Source organism: Zonotrichia albicollis, chromosome 8, assembly GCF_047830755.1.
Source record: "Zonotrichia albicollis isolate bZonAlb1 chromosome 8, bZonAlb1.hap1, whole genome shotgun sequence".
Classification (NCBI taxonomy): domain Eukaryota; kingdom Metazoa; phylum Chordata; class Aves; order Passeriformes; family Passerellidae; genus Zonotrichia; species Zonotrichia albicollis.
In genome coordinates, this window is record NC_133826.1 from 18,128,828 (window position 1) to 18,155,820 (window position 26,993).

General features: G+C 44.0%; 1 protein-coding gene and 1 long non-coding RNA gene across 8 annotated transcripts in view; one reads left to right on the plus strand and one right to left on the minus strand.

The window, feature by feature from the left end:
• LOC141729851 (uncharacterized) overlaps positions 1-26,331 on the plus strand; it is a 39,737-nt gene extending 13,406 nt beyond the window's left edge. For all 3 annotated transcript variants that reach the window (XR_012581363.1, XR_012581364.1, XR_012581365.1), the window contains 2 exons: positions 1,794-1,893; positions 2,544-26,331. This is a non-coding gene — a long non-coding RNA (uncharacterized LOC141729851). The remainder of the gene's footprint in view (positions 1-1,793; positions 1,894-2,543) is intronic.
• DPYD (dihydropyrimidine dehydrogenase) overlaps positions 25,234-26,993 on the minus strand; it is a 329,803-nt gene continuing 328,043 nt past the window's right edge. For 4 of the 5 annotated variants that reach the window (XM_074546150.1, XM_074546149.1, XM_074546148.1 and 1 more), the window contains one exon: positions 25,234-26,634. In XM_074546150.1, the coding sequence (XP_074402251.1) occupies positions 26,464-26,634 (171 nt within the window). In that variant the 3' untranslated portion in view covers positions 25,234-26,463. The remainder of the gene's footprint in view (positions 26,635-26,993) is intronic. The other variant, XR_012581360.1, reaches the window with a different exon arrangement.

Below are 26,993 nucleotides of genomic sequence, written 5' to 3' on the forward strand. Positions count from 1 at the left end.
TGGCAAACATCCAATATCCATTAACATTTAAAAATTAGTCCCATAATGCATCTTTTCCTTGGCTTGAGGAGTATACACACTGACACATGTTGGGAACCAATTATATTTGCACCACCATTAGTCTGGCTGCATTCAACTTCCCAGTAAATGAGGGCTAATTTAGTTTCCAGAATGGTGTATCTTAAATTCATGCAATGACCTTAGCAAAAGCAGAGTATCTGAAGATATAAAGAGGAAGGAAATGTTCAGAAAGAATAATGCTTCCTTTTTTTCTGCCTAAACCATAAGAGTAGATTATTATATCCCTGTTTCCAGTATCCATGCCTGGCCTTAAAACCAGATTCCTTTAATTCAATACTGCTGAAATTCATGAGCAGACTTTGGTTGGGAAGAAATCACACTAATACGGTAAAGTAGCACACCCTCCTTGCTCAGATCAAACCTGCTAATGGACCTTTTTATAATAGCAATTTAGACCTGCCTGTAGCAGGTCTAACTCTTCAGGTTCCCAACTGATTTTAAGTGTTCTATTTTCCTACCAGCAGGAAAATAAGAAATACAGATTTCACAATAAGTGCTGTCTACACTGCTTGTGAAATATATTCTAACAATGCCATGGAAGTGAAATGACCCTCACAACTGGCAGTTTGGCATAGAATTGTAATGAAAATGGAGAAACACAAACATATTTTGAGAAGTATATTTGCCATACCTCTGCTGCCATGAGAAATTCCTTCAATAGTGTCAGAGGTGAAATGGGATGTCTGGCTTGGGGGCTGAGTGTGTGGCACCCTTCCCTGCAGCGTCAGCTCAGCTCCCAGTGACAGGTTCTGGACTGACTGGCTTTGCTGCTGCTGCACCCTGCACGAGGCTCCTCTGAGCTCACCCAGCCCCTGGCATGCTGCTAATAAAGCTAAATTGCTCCTACTAGCACAACACCATTCAGCGGCCTTTTAGAATTAAGAGCTGGTTTAAAAAATAGTGTTTTTCCTCAACATTCATCAGAACCAGTTAGAAACTCAAGAAGGCAGGAATTTTCTAAATGGGAATTTTCTGAATTGCAGTACATAGCAATAGATGCAGTGAGCCTCCAGGTGAGGGGTCTGCTTCCTCCTCCAGCTGTGCACATCTGCAATAACTCTGTCCTCTTGGCGCAGTTGTTTGCAAGGAGTTAGCTGTAGGATTCTGTCTGGAGTGAGGCTGCAGCTTTATAAACTGCTCTGAAGTTTAATGTATAGAAATAGTTATTTACATATGTTTAAAATGCAGTATTTAATATACAAAACTTGTTCTTCTCTTACATCCATATAGTTCAGAGCTAGCCTTTGTCAAGTATTTCTTTATTGTATCAGCACCTTTTTCCTTTTACTTTTTGTGCAAGAAAGTACCTTTCAGTGAAAGGGCCTATTCTTGAAGTTGCCCTTTTGGAAAAGTTCACTGTACAGTCAGTATTTACAGATGCTGTTTATACTGTCTTCCTCTCAAAAGACATGGCTTTTTATTTTATTGCTTTCAGTGAAACCCACACTTGTAGTCCCTGACAATAATACATTTTCATGCATCATTGGCAATACAAGGCTTCATTTAGACTATTGATTTACATTCTTATTGTATTAGGACTTGTTAGTGTTTCATACCTTCTTATTGTTTGGTGATTGACCTTCGCAGATTTATAGTACATAAGCAATTAGCCAGTAATAGGTTAAATTAATAAAGAAGATTCCTATCAAATTTGGGGGATTCACAAATCTATCATGTGGTACAGTCCATTTCTTTATTTATATTCCACACAGCTGTAGCTATAAGCTGAATTCCAAGTGCAGTAAATCCTGCTGAAGACTCCTGAGTTACATGAAGAAGGAGATGATGCGTGGTGTGTGTGCAATTTGCTGGGTAAGTGTGCAGGGATGGGGACTGGCAGAAAGGTTGAACTGTTTTCTCTTTCTGTCTTGACAGTCTCTTTTGTTTTACAGCTGTGGATTTAACAAACAAAAGTAGAGCTAGTTTTAATTTTTAATTAAAGTCAATAGCTTATGTTCATTCTGACATATCTGGTACAAAGAAGAATAAAAGAAAAGACAGAGAGAAACTTGAAAGAGAAATGCATTCCTTCAGCTTAATTATTTAGTTTCCAACTAAGAAACAGCTCTGCAGACGTCGATTATCCTTCAGGGATATCTCAGAAGAAGTGAGCAATTAGCTTGATTTTCTGTTGAATATGTAGCTTGCGACTCAGTATGTGATCTATTAAAAAGATGATCATTCCTTTTAAACTGTATCCTGATATACATGGAGCCTGTTGCTGAGGATAAAAGTCAGTGCAGTGATCCAGTCCCTCACCATGTTGAGACACAGCTTTTCTGTCTCTCACAACAAACAGGGGCAATTCAGGTGTTCTCAGGACTGTAAGAGAAGGGTGAAAGAGGAGGGTAATGCTCTCCTGTTATAGGTAACCTGGGATACTACTTAACATTTTTTACAGCCTAAAAAAAGGGCAACATTTCTCTGGTGGGAAAAAAGTCTCCTTGCACCCATTTCTGTAGGAAAGCAGCGACTGTTCATCAGCCTGGAGTCATGGATGGGGCTGTGAATGAGATCAGCAGCTTGGGAAATTCAGGCAAGGCTGCATGGGAAGGGCTGTGGAGAGGGGAACAGAGGCTGTGGCCCATCCTGCTGCCATCCAGCCTGCCCAGGGAGCTCTGGGCCTCACAGCATCAGTGCTGGACCCCCACCCACACGCAGCACCGTGGTCCTGGCACACACTGCACCAGCCACACAGGTAAGAAGGAAGTGGGAACTGGAAGGGATATTTGAAAGAGTTGTACGATAAGCACATTTTCTGAATACCATCAGTGGTGCAAACTTGTCTGTGAGTGCATGGACCCTGCTGCCATTCCCTGCTTCCAGATTGCTGCTGCTGTGTTGAGAATGCCCAGCCTGGGGAGCTGGGGGTTGTATGTCTGCTGGCACTTCTGCTGCACAGCTGGCTGGAACACATCAACTCACAAAGTACCCAGATTTCACACAGGAAAAGCAGAGTGCACATTTTTGCAGTTCATGTGTTCAGAGTTTTTTGGTTGCATTTTTTTTGGTTGGTTTATTTAGTTTTGTTTGTGTGTCTTTTATTACAATTATGACATTCAAATTCTACTGCAGGGAGATACTGGAGGATTTGAGCTTAAAAATGAACTTTAAGTCACTTGCACAAGGCTGAAGTTTGCAGATGTACTGCCAGATTTCCTGCACACCTCAGTCCCACTTTGAGCACCTCCACCTGTCAAACTGTGCTCCTCCAAATGCACACCGAGCAGAGGCTCAGCCCTTGATGGGCCTAAATTAGGAGGCACCTGTATTTCTGACATTGAAGCTTCCATGGTATCTGAAATCTTGCTTCTGGTCATGTTTAAAAGTGCCACAGTCCTGTCAGGACTGAGCAGTGTGGTACCTAACATACCTTCATCTGCAACAGGAGCCCAATGCTTTAATGTGGCATGACAGCAAAACCTGGGTCTCATCCCTTCAAGGCCAGGCTGCTCTGAGCCCTTTCTGCACCTCCCCAGCACACTAATGGAAGGGAGGAGCAAACCTGAGTTGTGCTCTCTTTCCCAGAATTGTGGCAGGATGTTGAATAACCCCCCTTTTGTCTGTCTGCCGCTAATTTCAAGGCCATACGAAAGAGGGCCCTGAGCCCTGGTGTGGCTGGCGCTGGCACTGGTGGGCTCCTGGGGCACAGCCCCTCTGCTCCTGCTATGGGTTTCCCCAGCCCACAGCAGCGTGGCCTCCTCTGCCGCTGGTCCTGAGGAGCATCCTTTAAATCCCTGTGCTACTCCCCTCCAGCCTGGGATGGGCTGTCCATGGGGAGCCATGGCACCCAGCTGTTTGTCAGACTGGACACAGCTCTTTTTGCAGGATTACAGGTAAAGGCACAGCTCATCTATGCAAGAATAAATGTAAGGAATGCTTGCCCACCTCATCCTTTATTTATCTGCACTAATTATGCATCATGAAAGCTGCTGGTGCAAAACAGCCTGTCCTGTTTAAAGACATATATAAAACAGAGCATAATCAAGGGGACACCTGCTCACTGCTTACACATAGCCCAGCAAAAACCTCCTGAGTGGTTCCCAGGGCTAGATGAAGTCCAGAAGCAAATTAGGTATTTTCTTGTGGCCAGAAGCCCAGACTAATAAACTCTGCAGACCTAACTTTTCATACAGATGGGTTGTGGCTTCCTGCATTGTGTTCCCATTTGTATTGAAAATTACTCTGGATCTAGCATCACTGGATGTGTGCCAAGGCTAATCAGCCTACCCAGCCACACGCTGCTCCTGAGGAGCTCCTTAAATCCTTCTTGCATTGCTGTCCCCAGGGCAGAGGAGCAGCCCAACCCAGGACTCTGAGCTTTTTTCTTTTTAGAAATAGATTTATTTGGATTCGGATTTGGATTTGTTTTATTATTTTAGAGCCATTGTGGCTGTGCTGGCTTTGGGAAGGTGCTGTGCTCCATGAATGTGGGGCAATGCAAGCATGATGGCCATGGCACAGGTTTAACCAGCTGAGCAGAGACTCAGGGAAAGGCTGTGCACTGCCCTGGAAGTCCTTCCATCCATCCAGCCACCCTGGCCCTGGACAAGGCTGAGGGATTGCTGTGTGTGGCAGCAGCAGGGAGAGACCTTCCCATGGAGAAGCACATTCCCATGGGGAGACATGGCAGGCAGGCAGGGCTGGGCTTCACTGGAGCTGTGAATTCACTAAGTGCATTGCTCCTGCAAGTCTTGCTTTCACATCTTAAACAAGGAACTAAATTAGTATGTAAGCCACTGCTCTGTGTTTATGTGAAGTGTTACAGTGGAAATGTTCTGACCCAGAGAAGCTAGAGTATTCATTTTTCTTGGATGCTTTTGTAGGGAAATAAAACTATAGGTTATTTCTTATTGTATGTCTGAGAGGCTGCACAAGAGAGTTAAAATTGAAGGGGAGGAAGAATTTAAAGGAATAGGACCTCTGTCTGCTCAGAATGATTCCAGCTTAAAGACAGAACACTGCTACATTTTCACTTCAAGCATCACTTCATTGGTATTTCTGACATTTTGGAGAAGCAGAGTGAAAAATACCCCAGAGACCTTTCCAGTCCATTGGAAAAAATCTTCCTGCTGTTTTACCAGAGTACTGAAAGACATTTCAGAGAAACATGTGTGTATGCAAACACATATATAAATATTAATCTTTATTAGTGACAAAATGGGGAAAACAACATGGCAAACACAAGTACTCCAAATGGCACAAATCCATGGAAGAGAGTGAGTACCAGGAGGCTGCTTTTGTGCTGAATGGAAGTTCACTCATCTTAAGGTTGCCTCCAAATACAGAACTAACCCAAGAGTTTGGATTTAAGACTGACTGGACAAGTAATATTTCTCCTTAATGAGGCTCAGCTCTGAAGATAAGGAGGAAAAGAAAAGGGTCAGTGTGATAAGTTGTGCAAGGCAGTAATTGGATGAGGCAGAGACACTGCTGGCCTTTAGGAGAGAAAAGACCTGTAAGCAGGTTGGCATGTGCAAATTGTTTTTGGCATAGGATTGCCTCAAAACAGTTTTTAGTTTTCTTCAAAATAGGACAGGCAGAACTTCTCAACCTAGTAGGATGTGGGAGGTTTTTTACCCAAAACCAGCATTTTCAAAAACAGCCTACAAATTTATAATGAAATTTTGGAGCCATCCAAAGCCATTGGGAGCCATTTTCAATGTTACATAGTAGCCTAAGGAGGTTTAGAGGCTTTGAGTTTTGAAGCTAAATACCTACAGGAGGAGTCAGGTGGCAGCTCACAGGTTTAATCCTGGTAAGTCCAGAGCAGATGGGAGTCAGTGTATTATTTGAAGCACAAGTGTCCTCTAAGGGTCTTTTCTAGCTCTTGTCCAGAATTTGTGGAGAAGATCTTTATGAGTAATAGAAGCCAATAATCCTTGTGGAAATATGAATTTTAATGATGTTGATGCCATGTCTCCCTGTGCTGTCTATGGGAAAGAGGGAGGGGCTGGGGGGGAAAAAAAGCCTTTTTTAAAAGCTTATTTTTACTTCTTGTTATCCTTCTCTGACTCTGTTAATAATAACTTTACTTAATACCTGTAAATTTGAACACTTAGAGGCTCGAGTCCTTTGTTAATATTTTTTTTCCCTCTCTTCTCTCCAACTGTGGCAAGTGAGAGCAAGGGAAGGACTCTCGTGGGTGCCTGGCATTTGACCAGTGTCCAACCACAACACTGATTATTACTTTTTCCCCCTTCATTACATATTAATTGGATTTCGGGAATAAATTTCATTGTGAAAACAGGATAAATTTAGTTTATAAACAAAAGTGTTTGGGATAGACAGCTCTAATCCAGGTGAGACAGTGCAACTCTTTCCTAGGTTAAATTCAGCTCAGACCAGATATAAATCAGTAAAAATCTGGAAGATAAGTGTCCTGTCCTGTTCATTTTATGTGGTGGATGAAAGAAATTACCTTAAAGGTTTGAATTTGACACCCATTTTTCTACTTGCAGTGTACTTCTAGGGCTGTGTCCTTTTATTGCTCAGCATCCAAAATGCTACAAACTGGCCAAGGCAGAGTAACTATTAAGAATATCAGGAAATCAAAAAAGTGATCACATTTTAGATTGGCAATATTGTAAGGTTGTTGTTAGTTTGTGTGTTTTTTTTGGTCAGCAATTAGGAAAGCAGGTTTTAGTGATAAAATTAGTGTAATGCTTGTTTAGTATGCCTATGACATTGTGGAAGGAAGTTTGGGACTGGTCAAACTGCAGCTGCGCAGGAAATACATCACAAGCACATTGCTGGGCACTGCAACACTTGCAGCTCAGAGCAAGAAATAGTAAGAAAGAACTCACCAAGTGTCTGTGGCAAAATCAATCAAGTCAGCTCTGTCAGAAGGCTCTGGAGCTTCTACTGGGACTGGCCATTTAATCTGCTGCTTCTTACTGGTTGTTGATAGATTGCAAAGCTGCATCAGCTTTCTTAGCTCTCCATGCACTAAGTACTTTAAACATATCACAGAAAATTTTCTCAAAGCACTGACAGTGTCCTTCATTTTTTTTTTCATTCACCCACTAAATATAATATCCACTGGATAAAAATGACTGATATTTCTCAAGTTGCCACCAGCAAAATTCTTGAATCCCCAAATACCTTAACATAATTAAGTTATCTTCATACAATCTCTTCAGAGATCATAATGGTACTACTACTGAGTTTCCCAAGGAAACTCAAGCTAGGTACTCGTGCTACAGATGTGCTAACTCATAGCTTTTCCTCCTTTTGGGCTTTTCAACTATACCAACCAATTTCAAATAAGTCTGACAGTAAAAATATCTCAAAGATATCAAATTACCACAGGCTCTGCAGCAATCTTTGATGCCATCACTCAGGGACAGCGTGTTTTACCATGTTTTACCATGTCCCTGCAGCAGCAGGGCCTGTGAAAGGGGAAAGGGACAGGCTCCAGCTGGAGCACAAGCAGTGCCACAGCATCCTGGGATAAGATGTGAACTCAGTGCATGGCTCCTGCTCCTGGAGTGGCTTGTTCATGCATGAAAAACTATTTTCCAAAGAGACCTTAGTGAATTCCAGAACAGCAGACCATGTCCATGGCTACCTCTGGATGCTGGTGTTGCCTCAGTATTTGTCTGGATAGGAGTCCAGGCTGTTCTGCAGTGTCTTCTCAGGTGATTCATGATGTCTTTGTAAAGGCCCGTGGCACTGAAGTCATGCACAGGACTTAGTAGTGTTTCCAAATTCTTTTGCAAAAGAGAGGATGCATTATAATAAAGTCCTCAACTGGAAATATCTAGAAAACAGAGCTGGTTCAGATGAGGTCTTTTATAAACTCCAAGTCTTTATCAGTGGTTCAGTTCAGTTGTGATTTTTTTGTTTTAGTCATATGCAGTGATGCCATGCCTGATGCATGTAGTTAAGCAAGAACAAGGCTCTGTTAGAGTTCATTTATTAATGAGAAATAGCCAGATTGGCCCAAAACAAGGCATCTCAGTAGAATTGTTGTGACGCCCAGCTATAGTTGTGTGTATCTACCTTGCCAGATGTGGCAAACTGTTCTTGTATATGGACTTCATTATACATATATGCACAAGTGTTTGTGTGTAAAGCAAGTGTGGATGCAGATCTCCACATGCTACTATAAACACCAAACAATGTATTACAAAAAGGTTCTTCCAATTGAAACCCTGCAAGAAGCTTTTGTTATTACTTTTTTTTAAATCTTACAGGGGATATTGTCTCTGATAGAACACCTGGAACAGGGCTGCTTTAGCTTCCATTGTGATTCCCAGCCTGGATCTGCAGGACTCGGGATGGGAGGGACAGCTCTGCCCCTCTCACATGCCTCATGTTGCTCCTGCCTCCTGGCTTTTTCAGAAATGTGCCTTTCCTACATAGGTAGGGCTGATGTGCCATCTGTTGGGAGGATCAGCATCCCCAAGCCACAGCCCTGCAATGCTCCCAGACAATGTAGGGAATGTATGACTGGAATGTAGTGGCTTGCATTTGCATTTCACACATTCAGCTTTGCTTCACACATTCCCCTCTCTCAGACACGATAAAGGCAGGGAAGGCTCTATTTCTTGTCAGCATGGATGGATGGCACCCCTAGAAGAGGATGCATCTGAAGCAATATGTTCTGCATCACTGACGTAAGCCAGGATGCTGCTGGGGCCGGGCAGGTTTGTTTTCCTATTCAGCGCCAGTGAGAGGGGCACTCGGGGACTTCGTGTCCTTGAATTTAAAGAAGATTGAAGTGTTGTATTGTTCAGAATGAAGGGGAAGAGGATGGGAGCAGAATGATGCTGCAGCAGACGGTAAACACTTGATTGCAAGAGCTGAATAGGCTTGGCCTACATTTTGAATCTCATCATGGTCTCTTTTATTTCCCTCATTTGTAGCCCTGGCTCTGCAGTCAGTCCCAGGTTTGCTCCTGCTGTTTCTCTCACAGTTTTCTTCAGATCTGCAGCGCAGAGAGGGCATCTTGGCAGAAGAGCAGCACATGCCCAGCCGTTGTTTATGAATGAGGGATGCCAGGGTAGCAGTGTACATAAGATAATTTTTCCCTGTCTGTGTTAAGTCCTTTTAGGATTGAAAGTTGTCCTCGTGAGATTCACCTAGTAATCTCTAAGCCTTCATTTCATATCGTGTGCAGGGATGCAATGGTCAGTGCGCAGAAACATTTCTGAATTTCTAAAAGAAAAAATTTATCTGTAGCAAGCCCTGTCCTTTCCCTTGCCCTACCCACCAAGCAAATCCATCACTCTCTCTTCATTTCCCATTCCACCTGGGGAAGGCATCAATGTACTGAATGCTAAGTACTGAACTCATTTGCAATTTACCAGAGCCACTTCTGTTATTGTTTATTTTCTGCTTACCTTGGAATAGCTAACAAACAGGGAGTGAATGGGGGGGATGTGGGGGGTAACACTTGCAGAGAAAAGCCATAGTAGTTCCCAGCCCAATTCCTTTAAATACTCAGATTTTTTTCAAATCAGTCAGGGGAGACCAAGACATATGTAAAATTATAGTTAAGATAGGAAAAGAAAAATACTGGTGTTTTATATCTAGCTGATATTTGACAGGAATGACTAATACTGATTCTATGCAAATCTGAGTTCCTTGCTGGAGATGAAGGAAAGAAATAGAGACAAATTTGATGCAATGCATTTGTAATAGAAAAAACAACTTTTTGATATATTCACAGGGCTTGTTATATTTTTCTCTAGCAAAGAAGTCTCTAGAACTTCAAATTATAGCTGTGTTTACAGATGCTTTGAGGGAGTTTTGAACCTTTGTCTCCCTGTCTCCATTGCATTAATTATTAGAATAGTGGCAAGAAATCGTGACTTACACATCCTTTCACCCTTTATATACAAACCAAAATATTTTTGTCAATTTATTCAATAGCTTACAGTTGATTTGCAAGGTATCTGGTAGATACATCCTTGATTCTGATCATCCTTAAGAATGCTATCTTAAAAATATATAAACTATGTTACTGTTTGATGTGTATTAATGCATAAACAACGGCATGTGTCAAACCAATTTAAATCTAAATTTCAAACTAAATTACTAAACAAAACTAAAAACTAAACTAATTTCAAACTAAATTTCAATCCCCAAGTTCTGCAGGATGGGTTTACAGCTAAACTTCCAACACTAATTCCTAAAAATATTTCCCTGGTAACCACTGCCCCAATCACCCTTGCCATTTGTTTGTGTTATATGCAGAATTTTGGAAAAAATTAGAAGTAGTTCAGTATAGAGGCTAATAATCCAACTTTTCTCTGTTTTTAATTTCATCTGTCCTTCAGGGAGTGAAGGCTGGCGCAGCGAGAGGCAGGGCTGAAGCACTCCTTTATGGGCAATGTTAGAAATAACCAAATCTGTAGCTTAAGATCAGACCTTGTCCCAAAGAGACAGGACCTTTCCCTCCTCCTTTGGCTCTGCAAGGCAGCCTTCCAAAGGCCTCACATTTTTTTCACTCTGTGTGTTCATAACTGCTTTTTAATGACCAAATTCTCACTCAACCATGAAATAATTTAGGAAAAATTGCATTAACAAGCAGACTTGCTAAGTTCATAATTAAGGTATTTTCAAATATTATGGGTGGAAATTAACTTACTGTGCTGTCTGTGGAAACAGTGCAGAAGGCAGCAGGTTGCCTTGTGGAATAGTTATTAAATAGTTGCTGGAATTGGCCAAGGACCTGGACAAGTCCATGGCAATTGGGCACTGAGGGTGGAGCAGTGGCTGGGGCTGATGTCACTCACACAGTGCTGGCAGTGGCATCCCCTGAACTGATGGCTTTGTCCTGTTCAATCATGTCTCCCTTTAATTGTGCGTCTTGTAAGACGAAAGCACCCTCTTTCCCTTTTTTAAAGGGAAACCGATGGCAGGTGTGCTAGAAGGTTCTTCAACATCAACACAAATGCCTTGCTCCTCTGCAGCCCAAACCTTGGGGCAGCTCACTTTCTTTATTCCCTCTGTCAGGAAAACTGGGAGTGGGGCTGGTCAGGACATGGGCGAGGGAAAGGTTTTGGCAAGGAAAAAGGTGTTTTGGTGATACTAAATTGTTTAACAGAAATGGCAGGCTTTTGATACATTTTTGTTGGATAAAGACAAGAAAAGCTAACTTAATGTTTTGTTTTGGGTTATTTTTGTTTCAGAAAAGGAAATGAAAATTTCACTTCTGAATGCTTATTTAAAAATGACTTATCAATTCAATATTGACTACTGTCATTTTATAAATGGGAAATAATTTAAACATTCACAAAGAAAACAATATTAAAAAATAGATATTAACAAACTGTATTGGTTTTGCACGGCCTGGTTTTTGGTAGCAGGAGGGCCACAAAGATGGCTCCTGTGAGAAGCTACTGGAAGCTTCCACCATGTCCCACAGAGCCAATCCCTGCTGGCTCTGAAGATGGACATGCTGCTAGCCAAAACTGGGCCCATGAGAGAGGCTGGTAAAGCCTCTGTGATGACATGTTTGAGAAGAAAATCAAAAAGTCACAAGCTCTGTTTGGGAGAGGCTGAAGAGCCACAGCACTGAGGGCATTTCCCCACTTGGAGCTGAATGGACACTTCCAGCGGCCTTTCAGCGCCTGTGACTGGATGTGTGTGTGCATATGGGCCATGGATGCACCAGCAGGGAGTGGGAAATCTCCCCAAAGGGGCTGGGGCAGCAGTGTGGGACAGTCCCCTCACATCCCTGCTGCACCAGCCCATGGAAGCTGAGTGGGGAAGGCATTAGGGAGGAGTGTTTTAGGTGTATTTTTCAGATGTCAGTGGAGAAAAGTCTTTCACATGAGGCTGTGCAGAGCCTAGCAGGGTTAACCTTAATCACAAAAGGCATCCACACTGGGAGTGAAGGTGCTGACAACATGTCAGTGAGATGCGATGTAAGGATGTGAAAGTTAGGAATGGAGATGTGCTGGGTGACTACAGGCCCTCATCTGGTTGTGTTTCTGTCAGGCTGGTTTGTGGGGAGAGCAAGAGTTAACAGCTAAAATTATTTTATGGCCAGTACATGTAGTAAATAAGATTACTTATAATGAGATTAGCCTTGGACAGACTAAACCACTGATGAGTTCATCTTGGTCTGAGGCAATCCTGAAGCAATTGTAGCGCCAGAGAGGATGTAAGTGGCTCTGGCTGTCCCAGTGTGCCAGGGCCATGCCAGGAGGTGGTGGCTTCTCCTTTTTGGGTGGAAAGAGGAGTGCTGCAGGGAAGGGGAGGCTGTGAGCAATGCACCTCGCTGTGGGAATGTGATGCCAAAGGATGTAGGGAGCTTTAAAGGATCATCTCTGGTGAAAACTGAGTGTGGTTAGAGCTGGAAACATTTGTGAGGTGCCCTGTGCTGTGCCCAGCAATGGGAGGTTTGTCAGCAATGCTGGGCAGCAGGGCACACGAGTGGACAGAGGTGGCAGCTTTGGGCTTTGTCCAGCGTGGGGCAGGGTGTGTGAGGTCCCTGTGTGACCCAAGGGGTCAGGCAGTGACCAGCACATGGGGATGGTGGCACCTGCTGTGCCTGCAGCCCCCCAAGGGGGTGTTGGCTGGAATGGATGTTTCCAGGGACAGGGAAGGGAATTTATGCAGCCTGAAATAAATGTAGCTGGAATGAGACACCTGACAGCATGTGTTTGTGCTGTCCTTGAACAAACAGATTTTGTCTGGGATGGATTAAATTAGTTATGAGTTTAAGTAAAAATATACAGGGAATAGGAAAAAAACCCCAACCTGGTAGTGAAGTCATTGCATATGCAGGAATAGTCCTGCATTTCCACATTTTTCCACATTATTTTCTCAGTGTGCTGCATACAGCTTCTCTAGAGGGGCATGCCATAGGGAACAGCCCCAAAAGGCATAAACCCAAACAGGGATTTAGGAGAGCAGGCCCACAGCTCTGCAGGGCAGCCCTGGGCTGTTTCCACTGAAGGCACAGTAACACTGGGGACAGCTGGACATGCACTGTGCAGACCTGGCCCCAAATGCAAAAGACAGGCTTGCATTTGCTGATGTATTCTGACATCCCACACACTGAAACCATCCATCAGATCTCTGTGGTCTTATCTTGGTGTAAATTAAATTAAAATCTGCCCATGTAGTGCTGTTGCAATGCAGGACTGATATGGTGGTGGTTTCATGCCAGCTCAGTGAGATCCATCCTGTCTGTCCCACTGGGAATAGCTCAAATGTCTCCCTTAGTCCAAGGTCTCTGCTACAGTAATGCACAAGGCAATGGCAAATTACCATCATTTTAGCAGACACAAATTACATTCCTGCCCCTGGACTCTTTATTTTCTTGGCTGAATCTCATTGTCATCCTTCAGCTTTTGATATTCAAAATCTAAATAAATTTGCTAATTTTTTCCAATCAAATATGAAATGGTTATTCTACTTTCAGTAATCATTCTTTTTAACACATTTAAATAATCTTTTAACAGAAGAAAATATGACCTAGAAGTCTCTGAAGCCAACCTACTCTTTTCTTTTCCTGTTGCTTTTCACTAAACACAATGTCTGTAGTGCCAGACTAAAATTATGCTTCTTAAACTTGATAAAGTACTGCATCAACAACAAAAAAGGAAACTATGACAGAGAAATGAACAGAAAGCAAAAAAAAAAAAAATCATTGTATGCCAGGCAGTCTTTTCTTTTCCATCTCACATTCTGCAGCGTGCGATGTGAAAAAGTGACTCAGAGCCAACTGCTAGAGAGAGAGCAGGAGAGGAGGCAGACACAAAGCTGCTCACACACCAGATTAAGTGAGCTCACTGCCAGCACACCAGAGGTTCAAGCAAGCTGTGTCTCCCAGGGCAGAGGAGCCTGGCCAGGGGCCCCCAGCCCCAGCCTCACCCAGTGCCCCCTCAGCTGTCCCTGCCCAGCCCAGGGCAGGGCGGGCATCGCTGCTTTGAGGGCTGCCAGAAATAGAGATGAACTAGCTGGAACAGTTCAGCATATTAAATTGTCTCTGTGCAAATTGAGAGTGAGCATATGAAGAGGGAGATGGGTATTTGCTGTATTTCTCTTTCTCAGAAACACTATTAGTGATCTCCCACTTCAGCACTTCACTTGTTGGTTAGTCCCCATTCTCCAAATGCCACTATGTCACAGAGGGAACATCAGCCCAGAAATAATTAGTATGGCAATTTGGCACTCACTCTTCAAATTACATCTAGCAGTTGCATGTAAAATTGTCTGTAGAAATCATCTGGCTCTTACCAAGAGTTAGTTTAATAATGGAGTTTGTTTTGCTACCGCCACTGTTATGTTGAAGCCTGGTGGTTAATAATTGTTTTCCTCTCTTGCTGATGGAAACATCTTCTAGCAAAAGCAAGAGAAACAAAGCCTTTTCTGCTTTGCTGGAATGAGGAGTCCTGACCTAATCTCTCTTTAAAATATAAGTGCTGATTCTGGCTCTCTGGGGAGACCCACGCAAATGTTGGATTTCACGCACATTATGGGCTACTGCACCTCTTCCTCTCACCACTAATTAACTATTAATTGGTGCAGAGACAGTAGTAAGACCTCCCACTTCTTATGTGACTACTAAGCCTAAACTGGGCTATAATTTTTTCCTGGTACAGAGGAGGACAGGTAGCAGGAAAGACTGAAATACAACACTCCAAACCTAGAGAGAAACCAGCTTTTCATTCAAGAAGATCCAATGCCCTCAACTTGAATGTTACTCATCTCTACCCTTAATGGATATTTTCATAACACTTATGAGATAAATGCAGGGTTTATTTTTCTTTCTGCCAAAAACCCCATCCTGAACCTGAGAGAATATCTTCAGCAAAGGGGGTTTTGCCCCAGCAGGCACAGTGCCCTGAAAGTGTCCCTGTCCAGCATGGCAGCATCACCCAGCAGCAATATTTAGTCCAGCCTTCAGCAGGTTACTGAGTGACTTGGCAATCAGCCTTTCCCAGGACAGCAGGAGGCTCTACAGCAGACCTCGCAGGTGGGATGTTAAGAGCAGGAATAATAGATAATGATGGGAGTGTGTCAAAGGAAAATACAACATCCCTATAATGTGGACATTACAGGATTTCTGAAGCTGCTTTCAAAATGGGTCCAAAGAATATATCCAGCAGTGCAGGGCCTCTGGAAAAAAAGCAGGCAGCCAATATACTAGGTGGAGAACAGTAAACCAAGAGGAACAGGGTGGTTTGTGTGTGCATGTGTGTTTGTGCTCCTGCATCTTGGGCTTTGCACACCCCCAGGAGCTTTTAGAGGACAGCAGGGACTGCCCACCAGCTGATTCTCTGCAGCTGAATCACCACTGAAGGCCAGGCAGTGCAGGTTGGTTTGGACACCTTTCCTTGACTTAGTCATTGGCTTAGTCTGTGACTGTGCCCTTGGTGACACAGATGGTGTGTGGTTTTGAACACGTGGAATGATGAAATCTTTAAATGCACACTGAATGTCTTCAGGTTCTTTGGCTGTGTGCTCTGTGGCTACTCCTTAGATTTCATGTGTTGCATTTTTCCTCTGAATTAAAAGTAATTGAGCCTGATATCATGAGAGCTGTGTGGCCAAGGGGCTGGGTGCGGAGGGACAGAGGAAGGTGTGATTTTCCCTGTCCATTTATTTCTTGGTGTTACTGCTTGCTTTAACTAGAGTGCAATTAACAAACACCTGATGCTTATGCATTAGGGCACCTGATGGTGTTTGTAATGGCACTAAGTTATGAGCACTCATGGAATGGGGTGTTGTTCTAATTGTCATACTTTTCTTCTGGCAGCGTTCAGGTCCCATTGGGTTAGTAGCTTCTATAATGATTATGACTGTCAAATTAAGCCATCTGTAAACACTAAAACTTGCAAGCTCTTACCAAATTCACAGCACTTATGTCTGGGAAATAAGTTCTGCATCTTTTCAGCTGGCTGTCAGGAAAACTCTTAAATGGTTGGCATGTGTCTTGGTCCCTTTCTCCCAGAGCATCCTCTCCCTGTGCTGTCCCAGCCAGTGTCTCACCCTGCTGCTGGGGGCTCCTGCCCTGCCACACATGGCTGGGTGTGCTGTGCCTGCAGGGTGCCAAGGGGCTACCCTGAGTGCCACTGCCTAATTTATGGCTCTGAGCAAGCACAATGAGTTACAGCTTCCCAGCATGAGGCAGCCCCCTTGGAACACACATATTTAACAACTTGAACACAAAGGAGTGACTTGTGCCTTAAAACAGGCTGAATCCCATGCCAGAAACCAAACAGGAGTGAAAGGCTGGGCTCACAGGTGCTGTTCATCCTTATGCCTTGCAGCAGCCATGGAAGATGCTGCAGAGGCTGCTGAGAGTGGTGTCACCAAGCAAAGCTTCTTGTAGCTGTCTGCAGGCAGCCCTGGGCTGTCCTTGGTGCCCTGCAGCAGTGACCAAGCTTCCCTGCTCACCCCCAGCGCCAGCCCACCTTCACCTGGACAGGTAAGCCTGATGTGTAACTCACTGAGCAAACCAAAGGGGCAGTGTGATAACACCTGGTGGGTTGCTCACACCATACCAGAAACGTTAAATGGCTCCAGGCTGCTCTTCAAGTGCACAGACAGGCCAGCACAGAACTGCTGAGCAGAGGAGGGACAAACCCAACCTCACAGATGGGCTGTTGGAGCTTCCTTGCCTTCTGCCACGTTTAAAGGATCAGCTGGCTGATGTCATGGGCTTCCCTGTGCCAAAGCTGGGCCAGAGAAATCTGGGATGTGTCACAGGAACTGCAAGTGGTGAGAGCTTTGCTTGCTTGTCACCATGGCATGGCTGGCTGAGCAGCTCAGGGCCTGCTGTGAGACAGGGCTGGGGCTTGGCTGGAAAGAAGCAGAGCTCGGGCCAGGGGTGTTGGCTGCTGTGAGGGTGAGCAGAACAGAGGAGTCATTGAGATATCCTGCCCTGAGACAGCTCAGGGCTTTGGGAAGGCTTTAGGTGACCTTAATTTTGATTTGGGGTGTGCCGTAATGAGCAAGTGGAGTGATGAATGTGTAAAGCTGACAGAAGGCACTGGTGTCTGTAAAGAAATAGGATGTGCAAGGTCAGGAAAGGTGTGCAGGGTGATGTTTCAGAGGCAGTGAGCATGCCAGGCTGACTCATGAGCTGAGCTGTGCAATAATCACAGGTAATTATTGCACACCAGCCAGGAGAAGGATTTGCATACACACCACGCTGGACCACAGGGCCCATTTGGGCTCTGGCACACTGCACTCTCAGCTCAGAGCAGACAGGCAGAGAGATGAGGAGCCATTTCCAAACAGAGCCAATATTCTGTTTGTTTCCTCATCCTGCTTCCAGACATGACACTGAGCCATGATGTGCAAAAGTGAGGAGACAGGGAGCCACTGTCTTCAGAGCAATGAAGGGCAGATGAGTGCCTGTATTCACCCCCTCAAAACATGTCTGCACTACAGGAATGTACTCCTTAATCTATAGTGGGCAATTCTCTTGCAAGACAATGTATTTTTTACTGAAATAAAACATTGGAAATCCTGAAAAATAATGAAGCCCTGTGGGACAGGACCTCTCAGGCTGTGGCTTACCAGCTAAGGGGCAAGGTAACACACCTGCTTGGGTCTCCTGTGCCAGAGAGATCCCAAGGGATTCTCATTGTCCCAGAGGGCAGGTTTTGAGCTGTGTCCTTGCAATAGGAAAATAACCATTGTACCTCCACTCTGGTGCCATTAGGGCCCTTGTGTGATTTGGGTTTAATGTCCCCTTCCTCTCCCTTGCCCTTGCCCAGGTATGTGGCTGGGTTGGTGCTGATGGCAGTGAGGGTATGGGTCGGTGTGTAAAGACACAGCACAGACAAATTATATCCCTGAGTGGCTCTCTGCATGCAGAGAAGAGCACAGATTTTATGTGTGCCTCAAAACTGACTCCTTGAAAGCAGAGCAGATGTACAAGTCCCATGGTGAAGAGCAGGTAAATGTTCTCCTGCCCTGGGCAGGGCTGCAGGACCCTCCTGCCTGCCCTTCCCTGTGCCCCACATTGCAGCTGCCAAACCCAGCAGCTACAGGCAGCTCTGGCTGTGCATCTTAGGATGCATCCATCACTACCTACAACACATTTCTCTCCCCAGCTAGGCTTTAAGATCTGTCTGCTGCAGACATGTTCCTTTGGAGATAGTTGTGGAGGTAACCAGTCTTTATCAGAGTCTTACGTGACTTGATTAGAAAGAGAAACTTAACTGTAAGCAATAATCACTCCATCCCATTTGTTGAATGTATAAAGTACCCAACTGCCATTTTTAATGCATGCCAGGTTCTAGCAAAGGATACAAAATTTTTGTGAAAAAAAATTAATAAAATGAATGTATATCAATTCCTGTGCCAGTATTAACCTCTGTGTGGGGGAAAAAGTGTTGGATGCAGGGTTTTTGAAGCCACAAGCTCTGTTAGCCATTAGATGATTACACGATGTTCTGGCTAAACTTACACCAGATGACAAGTTGCCCAAAACCAAACGATGTAAAGGCTAAACATCACCATAACCTGTAGTAGTCCATACTCTTAGCCTACAGCATCACAGTGTGTGAAATGAACATTATTGCTGCTGGATTATTTCTAGAGAGCTCGGAGGATGCTTTCTATATACAAAGAGAAACAAAGGCATGAGAAGAACATGGCATCAGCACAACCTGCAGTATGAACAGAGCCTCTGTGCTCAGGCTTTTTGTGTCCAGGGTAGGCCTTTCACCTTGCCAGCTACATAACTCTCTCCTTCTGGGTCTTTGGGCATTTCTGAGACAATGATTGCCTAGGAGGCAGCACTTAAAATTTAATTCAGGTAAGGAAGGCAGTGCACATGAATGATACTGACTCTACTAGCCCTTGTAGACTATATGATTTATACATTCACTCAAGCAGCAGTGAATGAACAATATTATAGCAGGCAATATGCTATTGTGCTGTTACTTCTATGCCTTGTCTTTTTAATGAAGGGATTTATACCTTCAAAGTTAATTAACTCATTTCTCAAAATCATTTACACATCTGCTCTGTTTCCAGTAAAACTTAGTTTCTTAACTTCTGAGTTACATTTAAAAAACCAAAACAAAACAAAACTGAACCTCCCTTTGTATCAGACAGGTTACTTCATTTGTAATGAATTCAGATGTGGAATTGCTAATAATGATAGATTTCATTGGGCTGAAATTTGGTGTGTAATTTTTCTGGAAGGACAGCAGATAAGCAATGGCCATGAGCCTGTTGTAGTGTGACCCATCACTGCTGCAAAGCAGGCTCAGTTTGGGGGTGTCTGTGTGTGCCAGGCCCCCCTGTCACTGGCAGACAGCGAGCTGGAGCTGGGCGCTCTCCATCTCCTGGCCACACCACCACAGCCCCATGGCCGCCTGGCACAGCATGTCACACAGCGCTTTGCCAGCTGGCTGTGGGGCCTGCTTTGGTCCCTGCTGGCCAAAGCCCGGCACACAGCTACCAAAGCTGGGTGCTGTGGGGCTCAGCCAAGCCCCAGCTCACCCCAGGCCTCGGCAGAGCTGTGGGGTGAGCGCAGCCCTGGGAATGGCAGTGCTTCCGAGGAGCCATGCGGGCAGGGCTGCTGCTGCCCTGCTCTGCCACACACAGGAGCAGCCCTGCTTCTTTCTGCTGATGGGCAGACTTATTATTTTAATTAAACTATTATTTCAATAACCCTTACAGTGTGTGGGCATGGCTTGGGCAGCATTAAACCCAAAGTAAACAAAGAGTGTAGCACTCCATCTGCTATTAACAGCAACCCGACTGTTTGGGCAGCACACAGAGCTGGGCACTGTTAGTATTTACTGTGGAACACCTCTTGCCAAATTTAGCCTACAAGCTGATCACAGGTTTCATTATTTCAAGCGATTTATTCTTTTCTCATGTGAAGAACATCTCTGCACCAAATGCTGCTTGTGAAGTCTGCTTTTCCACTTAAGGGATGCTAAGCAGAAGCTAACCAATGAAATGAAGGTAAATTTAATTACAAAAACCATAACGTTCTTCAAAACTAACAGCTGACTCTCTCTCCAACAAGGAAAAATACAAATAGAAACCCTTTGGCAATGCTGAAGAAATATCTGGGGCTGAGGTGAAAGGGGCACAGCTTGACAAGTATGCTGAAAGCTGAATGTGGATTACCCGTGAGTGCAAAAATGAATAAATGTGTTTTATTCCATTATATTAATGAAATGGTTAATTCGGTTGCTATAGCAACAAGGAACAGCCATGCTAAAAAGCTAAAGGGCCATACATAATGCCAGATACAAGGTCTCTCTAATTCTAAAGCTGATTTTCTCAGCCACAATAGAAGTGATGTGTATTTTCAATATCATCAGCTTTTGCATCAAATCCTCAAGCTAATCCAATAAATAGGCTAGTAGCATAAAATAGCATATATGTTGGCACCTCATAAACTTACAAAAGGGGTTTACCTCTGCACAGTTCTCCAGAAGGATCCACAGAGTGCAGTGTGGGATGCTTTGAGAGCCTGCTCTGTGTGTGATGGTGAGGCTGCAAATGTGTTACAATGGGCAGCTCCTACACTCAGGGAGCAGGCGCCTGCAGGGGTAACCACTGCAGCACCAGCCCAGACACCTTCCTGACAGCTACTTCACCTTGTGGAAAATAGACTTCATGTTCTTCTCACCTGCATTTCATGTGATTTTGATTGAAAATAATAATTCCGTAAGGTTTCAGTGAGGAATCCTGCAGTGCTTGCTTTTGTTTAACATGAAAGCCATGGGAAGGGTGACCCATGGTCTTGCCAATAGCCAGAGAAGAGACCATAATTACTGAAGCCTATGCAAAGGAAAGAGCAGCGCCCACCCTGCCCTTCAGAGGGCACCACCAGAGCTCCCTGGGACAGGAGCTGCTGGGGAGGGTCACGGCACTGCCCAGCCCAGGGCTGTCACAGGCTGCAGACTTCACCAGGCACGGGAGCACTTCCACTCCTTTGGCTCCCTTCTGTCACAGTGAGATTTATCAAACACCATGTCACCAACTCTGCCTGTAACAAATGAAAGTCAATATATCCTCACAGGAGAAACAGGAGTCACAGGAGAAACAGAATTCACTGGCTTCCCTTGTTGAGCTTAGACAGAAAATTTGGCCTCCTACACCTGCACAAGCAACATGGGTGACTTTTAACTGTAGGCCATCTGGTTTGCATGAGATTGGCAGTAATGTTCCTGAGAAACATAATTTCTCAACAATTGAATATAAAGCTTTCAGTGCTGAGGCCTAGAACTGTCTGCAACAGGCAGAAGTAAAAGCTATGATGATAAGTAGTCTCTAAACAGGTGAGAACAATGTCCTTTAGGATGATAATTAGCTCCAGTCAGTGGCATGTGATTCTAATCAGCAATTGTGAGTGTGAGCTGGCCACTGGAGGCATTTGATACTGCTTGCCTCTTGCTGAAATGCAATAAAAGAGTGCTCACCACTGGAGGCAGAAACACTGAGGAGCAACATTTACTGTATCACTATGCTGGAGTAAAATGTTTGGTCTTTGTTACAAAAAGACAAGGCAGATCAATGGTTGCCCCTGCTTTAGTCAACTTGTATGAAAATAATTTATTAAAATCCTCCTAAACCTTACACAGTACCCAAAACCAGATGAGGAACAGCTTTAAACTGCCCTGACGGGTGCTGGTTGCAGTATGTGTGGAAGGCCATGCAGTGCAGGCAGGTGGGCCCTGTGTGACCTCCAGCTCTAGGAGGCGATGCTGCAGTGGCCCTGCAGAGCAGGCCCTGCCATGGGGGGCAAAGGCAGCTCCCTGCAGAGCACAGGGAATCCTCCTGCCCCCTCTGCACTGCGGGGCCGAGGGGACATGGGCAGGTTGGGATTTCTGCAGCACCACAAGAAACCACAGTAGTTCAGAGGTTTGTTGGCATTTGTCAAGGGATAGATGAACTGAAGGGCTGCAGTGTTCAGCTGCTGTTCTGCTCAGGGCTGTCCAAGCTAATTCCCATACACTGCCCCAGCATCCAGATAGGTGTGCCATGGGAAAGCTTAATAACTTGCAGTTCTTTAGCAGAAAATGAACAAATTGCATCCCTTGTGGTAACTTTAGTGTGCTTAAGCTAGAAATGGGGAGAGTGGCTTTCTTTGTGCCCAGGTGGTAAGTGTTCACTTGCCAAGCTGACCTCCAGCTTCACTGCTTGACAGCAATGAGATCTGCTCCCACATCACAAAAATCATGATGGGCAGATTCAGATCTCCGAAAAAGAAGGGATAAAAGCAGGATCTCTACTCCTGGGCAAGGCAGCATAGACGTTTGCACAAGATCCAGCAGACTAACCTGAAGAGGAGTTATTAAAAATTGATCTCCCAGAGTAACAACTGCAAAGATTAGTTTCTCAGAAAAGAAAGGAAATGGCAACAGCAGAAACAAAGCAACCCAGATGGCCCATAAGCAGACTAATTACATGAAAGACCCAGAAGCAACTCTGAAGTTACCAATCCAGCTGCCGAGAGCGTCTGCCAGGTTGCCAGATGTTGCCAATGAAAACCTATCTTCCACAGTTCATCAAAGAACTGGAGCTGCCTGGTGAAGTGAAACCTCTGCCAATAAAATAAATATTTTATCTAAAAAATATTTTCTACTAGGAATCGTTAAAAAATATAAAATTTTAACAACATGTCCAACCTGATGTTACTGTAGATAAATAATGAAACATACTTACAAGAATGCATTGGCAAGATCTTATTGATAGGAATCTCCATGCTTAACATTTTATTTCTGAGGCTAGAGTCTTGGATTGTATTAAACAAAGCGGTTTTATGAGGCATGAGGTTGATGGAACTCAGCAGGGGTTTGGATAATTTGCCTTGAATCTAGCAGTCACTTTTGCCACCTTGAGATAAAAGGCTTAAAAAGAACAAAGCTGGAGGAGCCAAAGGTGAGAGTGGTGGGCCCTGTAAGGTGGGGAGGCTGCAGAAATGACAGTGAGCCACTCTGGGGCTGCCAGGTCACCTCTCCCAGAGGACACAGCAAAGAGCAGCAGTTCTAGGTGTGTAACTCACACTGTGCTCCTGCTAAATTTTATGAACTGAACAAATGGATGGCTGATAAAGAAGCTTACTCTAGCAACTGGTAAAGGATCTGAGCAAGCAGCAGTACACACGTGCAGGGCTGCAGCACTGGACACACAGGCTGCCCAACAGATTCATGCAAAGACTAGTTTTAATTTTGCTATGAGATCAAATGAATGTTCCATTTTAAATCAGGAAATTACGTATTTTAAAAATCCTGTGTGATTTTTTAAACGTGTCTATTAATGTTGCCAATCCAGTGTCTTGGAAATATTATGTCAGTTCATCCTAGAGGCCAAAACCCAAACTGCCTGTATAGTCTGTTAGTGAGGCAAAACATCTCTTTTTTCCAGTGAACATGGATGCTTTGGGATTCACACAAGCATATTTGGCAGCTTTTTCAAGTAATTTTTGGCCTGCAGAGCATCCACTAAACATGGGGAGCATTTTCTGTTGAGGAATATGACATGAATAAGAATGTGCTACCAGAGGATGAGCACTTCTAGCATAATTTAATTTGTCAAATATAGCTCACAGTATTTTATAATAATAATCAATAGCACAACATATCTAAAAACTGCAAGGACTAGGGCTGGAGGATGTCAACCATCATGTCTTTAATAATACATAATTCCTTAAATGTGCAACTAAATCACTGAAATATATGAGCTTAATTTGGAACCTCTTACACTTTGAAAATTCATAACTCTTTTTTAATAACTGGCTACAGAATTTGCAGACCAGACCAGATTTTTCTAATTTGTTTCCTTGGCTCTTAAATGGGATGATTCCCCAAGACCAATGTGAAAAACATATAAACCCCAGGAATATGTCCTTTGGGGCTCTCTCCCCTGTCTGTTTACACCTTGCCTTACCCTGATGACTTCAGACATTCCTGCAGGAGACCTAAATGTGGCTATTTCTCTGAGTTCCTGCAACACACAGATTTATTGCTGACTGTCAGAGTCAGAAACAAATGCATTTGGGAATGCATTTCCTGAAACTGTTAACTGGCTTGACAGAACAAGAGTGGGGCAGAGGGTGGGCAGTAAGAAAGAGGCCTCTATAACATTATTCCTTCTTTAGTAACAAATTATAGTCTTGATTTTAGTGTCGATTCACAAAGAATGCCTTTACCTCGTCAAAGATTACTGAAAAGCCACTGTGGAATACTGAATGTCCTGTGACTACTGAATATTCTTGGAAAAGCTCTGATTTTGCTGCTACATTCATCAGGTACCTGTGCTTAGATACCTTAATTAGGTCTCTTGGCATTGTCCTGTATTTCAAAGAAACCAAACACTGCCAGATGTGATGCCTTCAGGACAGTAAGATAATTGGGTGTGGGGATGCAGGACCCTGCAGAGGCTGCCCTGCTCGGGCACAGGTGACACAGGTGACACAGCAGCTCAGCCACAGGGCTCGTGGCAGGCAGGATGGAGAATGAGCAGCCTGGCAGAAGACAGAAGATGCCACCTTTCCTTGCATCTGCTGTCAGAGAAGATAAAATGATATTTTCAGACTGTCTGATTTTGATGTCTTTTTCTGCCCCACTCAAGGGCATGCTGCTTCTTAGGCAGCTCCTCAGCAGAGGGACAAGCAGTACATGCAGAGGCTCTCCAAACTTTGTCACCAACGTTCACAAAACAACTTGTTCTTCCTGTGAGTCCACAGTAGCTCATGTAAGATAAGAAACTACTGCAAGACTAGGAGCTTTAAAGAAGTTGCAAGCAAATATTTTCTAAGCAGTATGACTGTCTGTTACTGTTTCATCTGAGTCTGAAAAACCCACAATGATAAATAGGAAAATAAAAATACAAAGAGAAAACTGTTAGTGGAGACACTGGACTTGAGCCTGCCAGCAAGTCCAGAGCACCAGCAAAACAGTGTTGGTGGAGCAAGGACACTAAATTAAATGACACTTGAAAATGTTCAAATTTACACTGTGTGTGTGGGGAGGGAAGGCAAAAGGAAGGCAAGTCTCAGGCAGACAAAAAGGTGCCAGAGAGGGGCAAAGAGCACGATACATTCTGCACTCCAGGCAATCAATGGAACAATGTACATGTGAGTTAACTCATTAATGGTTCCTGGAGTGAACCTTAGAGATTAGAAACACCAACTGACAAGGCTCTACAACAGAAAATCTGTTTAGTAAATGCAAAAAGAAAAATCATAAACACACCCAAGCTGGTTTCAACATTTATTTATAATTCAGCATTCAATTAATAAATCAAGAAACAAAAGCCAGGGTATCTTTTTAATCAAAGCTTTTGCTGCTCACAATATATGGTATAAGAAATTGAACTGATAGATCATTTATTATTGTTATGAAACTAAAGGCTTTATATTCTTAAGTGGAGTAAAGCAGACAGCAATATGTTCATATTAGAAAGTTCCTACTATGAGTGAAAAATGGATTAAAATTGAGATACTGTTTAGTAAGACAGATGAATCTGTAGTTATTTTTGGCTGTGAAACTGCTAGAACTATACACAGCACTGGGAGAAATCACCTTGCCAGTTTACCCTGTGTGTCTGTGTTTGGCAAACACAGCCTGCAGGGTGTGTAGTCCGTTTGCAGGCAATCAGATCTCTGACCTGAAACGTGTACATTCTGGAACATTAATTGGCACAATTAAAAAGTTATTTAGAGGATGAGCTTGGAGCTAAAAATGTTGTTGCTTCTCAGAATCCTGAAATGCGACCTGGACTTCCTAATAAGCCATTTTAACTGTTTGCAGAGATGTTGTAAGTGTTCACTGAGGGGGGAAAGTAATGATCAAACCACCCATACATACAACACACAAATCTGAAGAGTCCAGCATGTGTCAGTGCAAAGCAAATTTATTCTATAAAGTGACTAGTGTGAAAAAGAATTAGAAAGGATTATAAAAATACACTACCATATGTTGTAGTAGTTGAAAGTGATTAATCCAGTTCTTAAATCCTATTTTAAACTCTCTTTCATTTCTGTCTATAGAAAAATAGAAGCCGCATCGCTTTGTTTGCATGCTATGTAGTTAATTACATCTTCTAAGAAACTCTTTTAAAACTAAATGTAATGTTTAATTACAAAATGCTCTCCTTGAAAACAGTTAGCTTGTACATTGATTTGTAGTTCATTAAAAATGCTTTCTTAATTATGTTTCCAGCCAGAAAATACACAGAGATTAAAGAGACTATAGAGAAGTTTTGAAATCACAGCATGAATTGAAACAAGAAAGTTACACTTCAAATAGTGGACAACTGACAGCCACGATCACCTTTCTGTAATTTCAAAACTTACATGTTGCAAAAATAATAACTGGAAAGCCGTGTTGGCTGTACCATCTCTGGGGATAACGTGTTACGTAGGAGAGGATTTGCAGGGCTAATTATAAAGCCGATCAATGGCTCCAGAGGGGCGAGGCGCCGCGGTCAGCGCACGGGGCCCACGGCCAAGGGCAGCCCGCGCCGGGGCTCGTAGGGGGTTGTCCTGGAAACCATGCGGATGCAGTCGAGGACAGGGCACACGCTGAGACACAGCGTGCAGCCCGTGCAGCTGTCGCTCACCGTGGGCAGGTGGGTCTCGGCATCAAACTGGATGGCCTGCAAGCAGGAACAGACATTATTGATGGCACAGAGGGAAGGGTCAGAGCCGCTCCCGTCCCAGGGTGGGCATCTCCTGCGCTGCAGCGCTGCGAGACACCTCGCTGTGAGTCTGCACCGCAGCTACAGCAACGGCTCCACTGGCAGGGAACAAAGCCCCTCTCCAGACACTGGAATTACAGAGGTGGGCCAAATCACACCTCGGCCAAAGCTCACGGGCCACAGGGGCTGGTTACAAAAGGAGGCGTTTCCTCCACGATATTTAAACTCCCAGAGGGTATTTCTCCTTGGTGTAAAGGAGATATTTCCTAAGCTAGCAATGTGCTGGGGTTATTGGTTTAGAGGAGACACCAGACCAC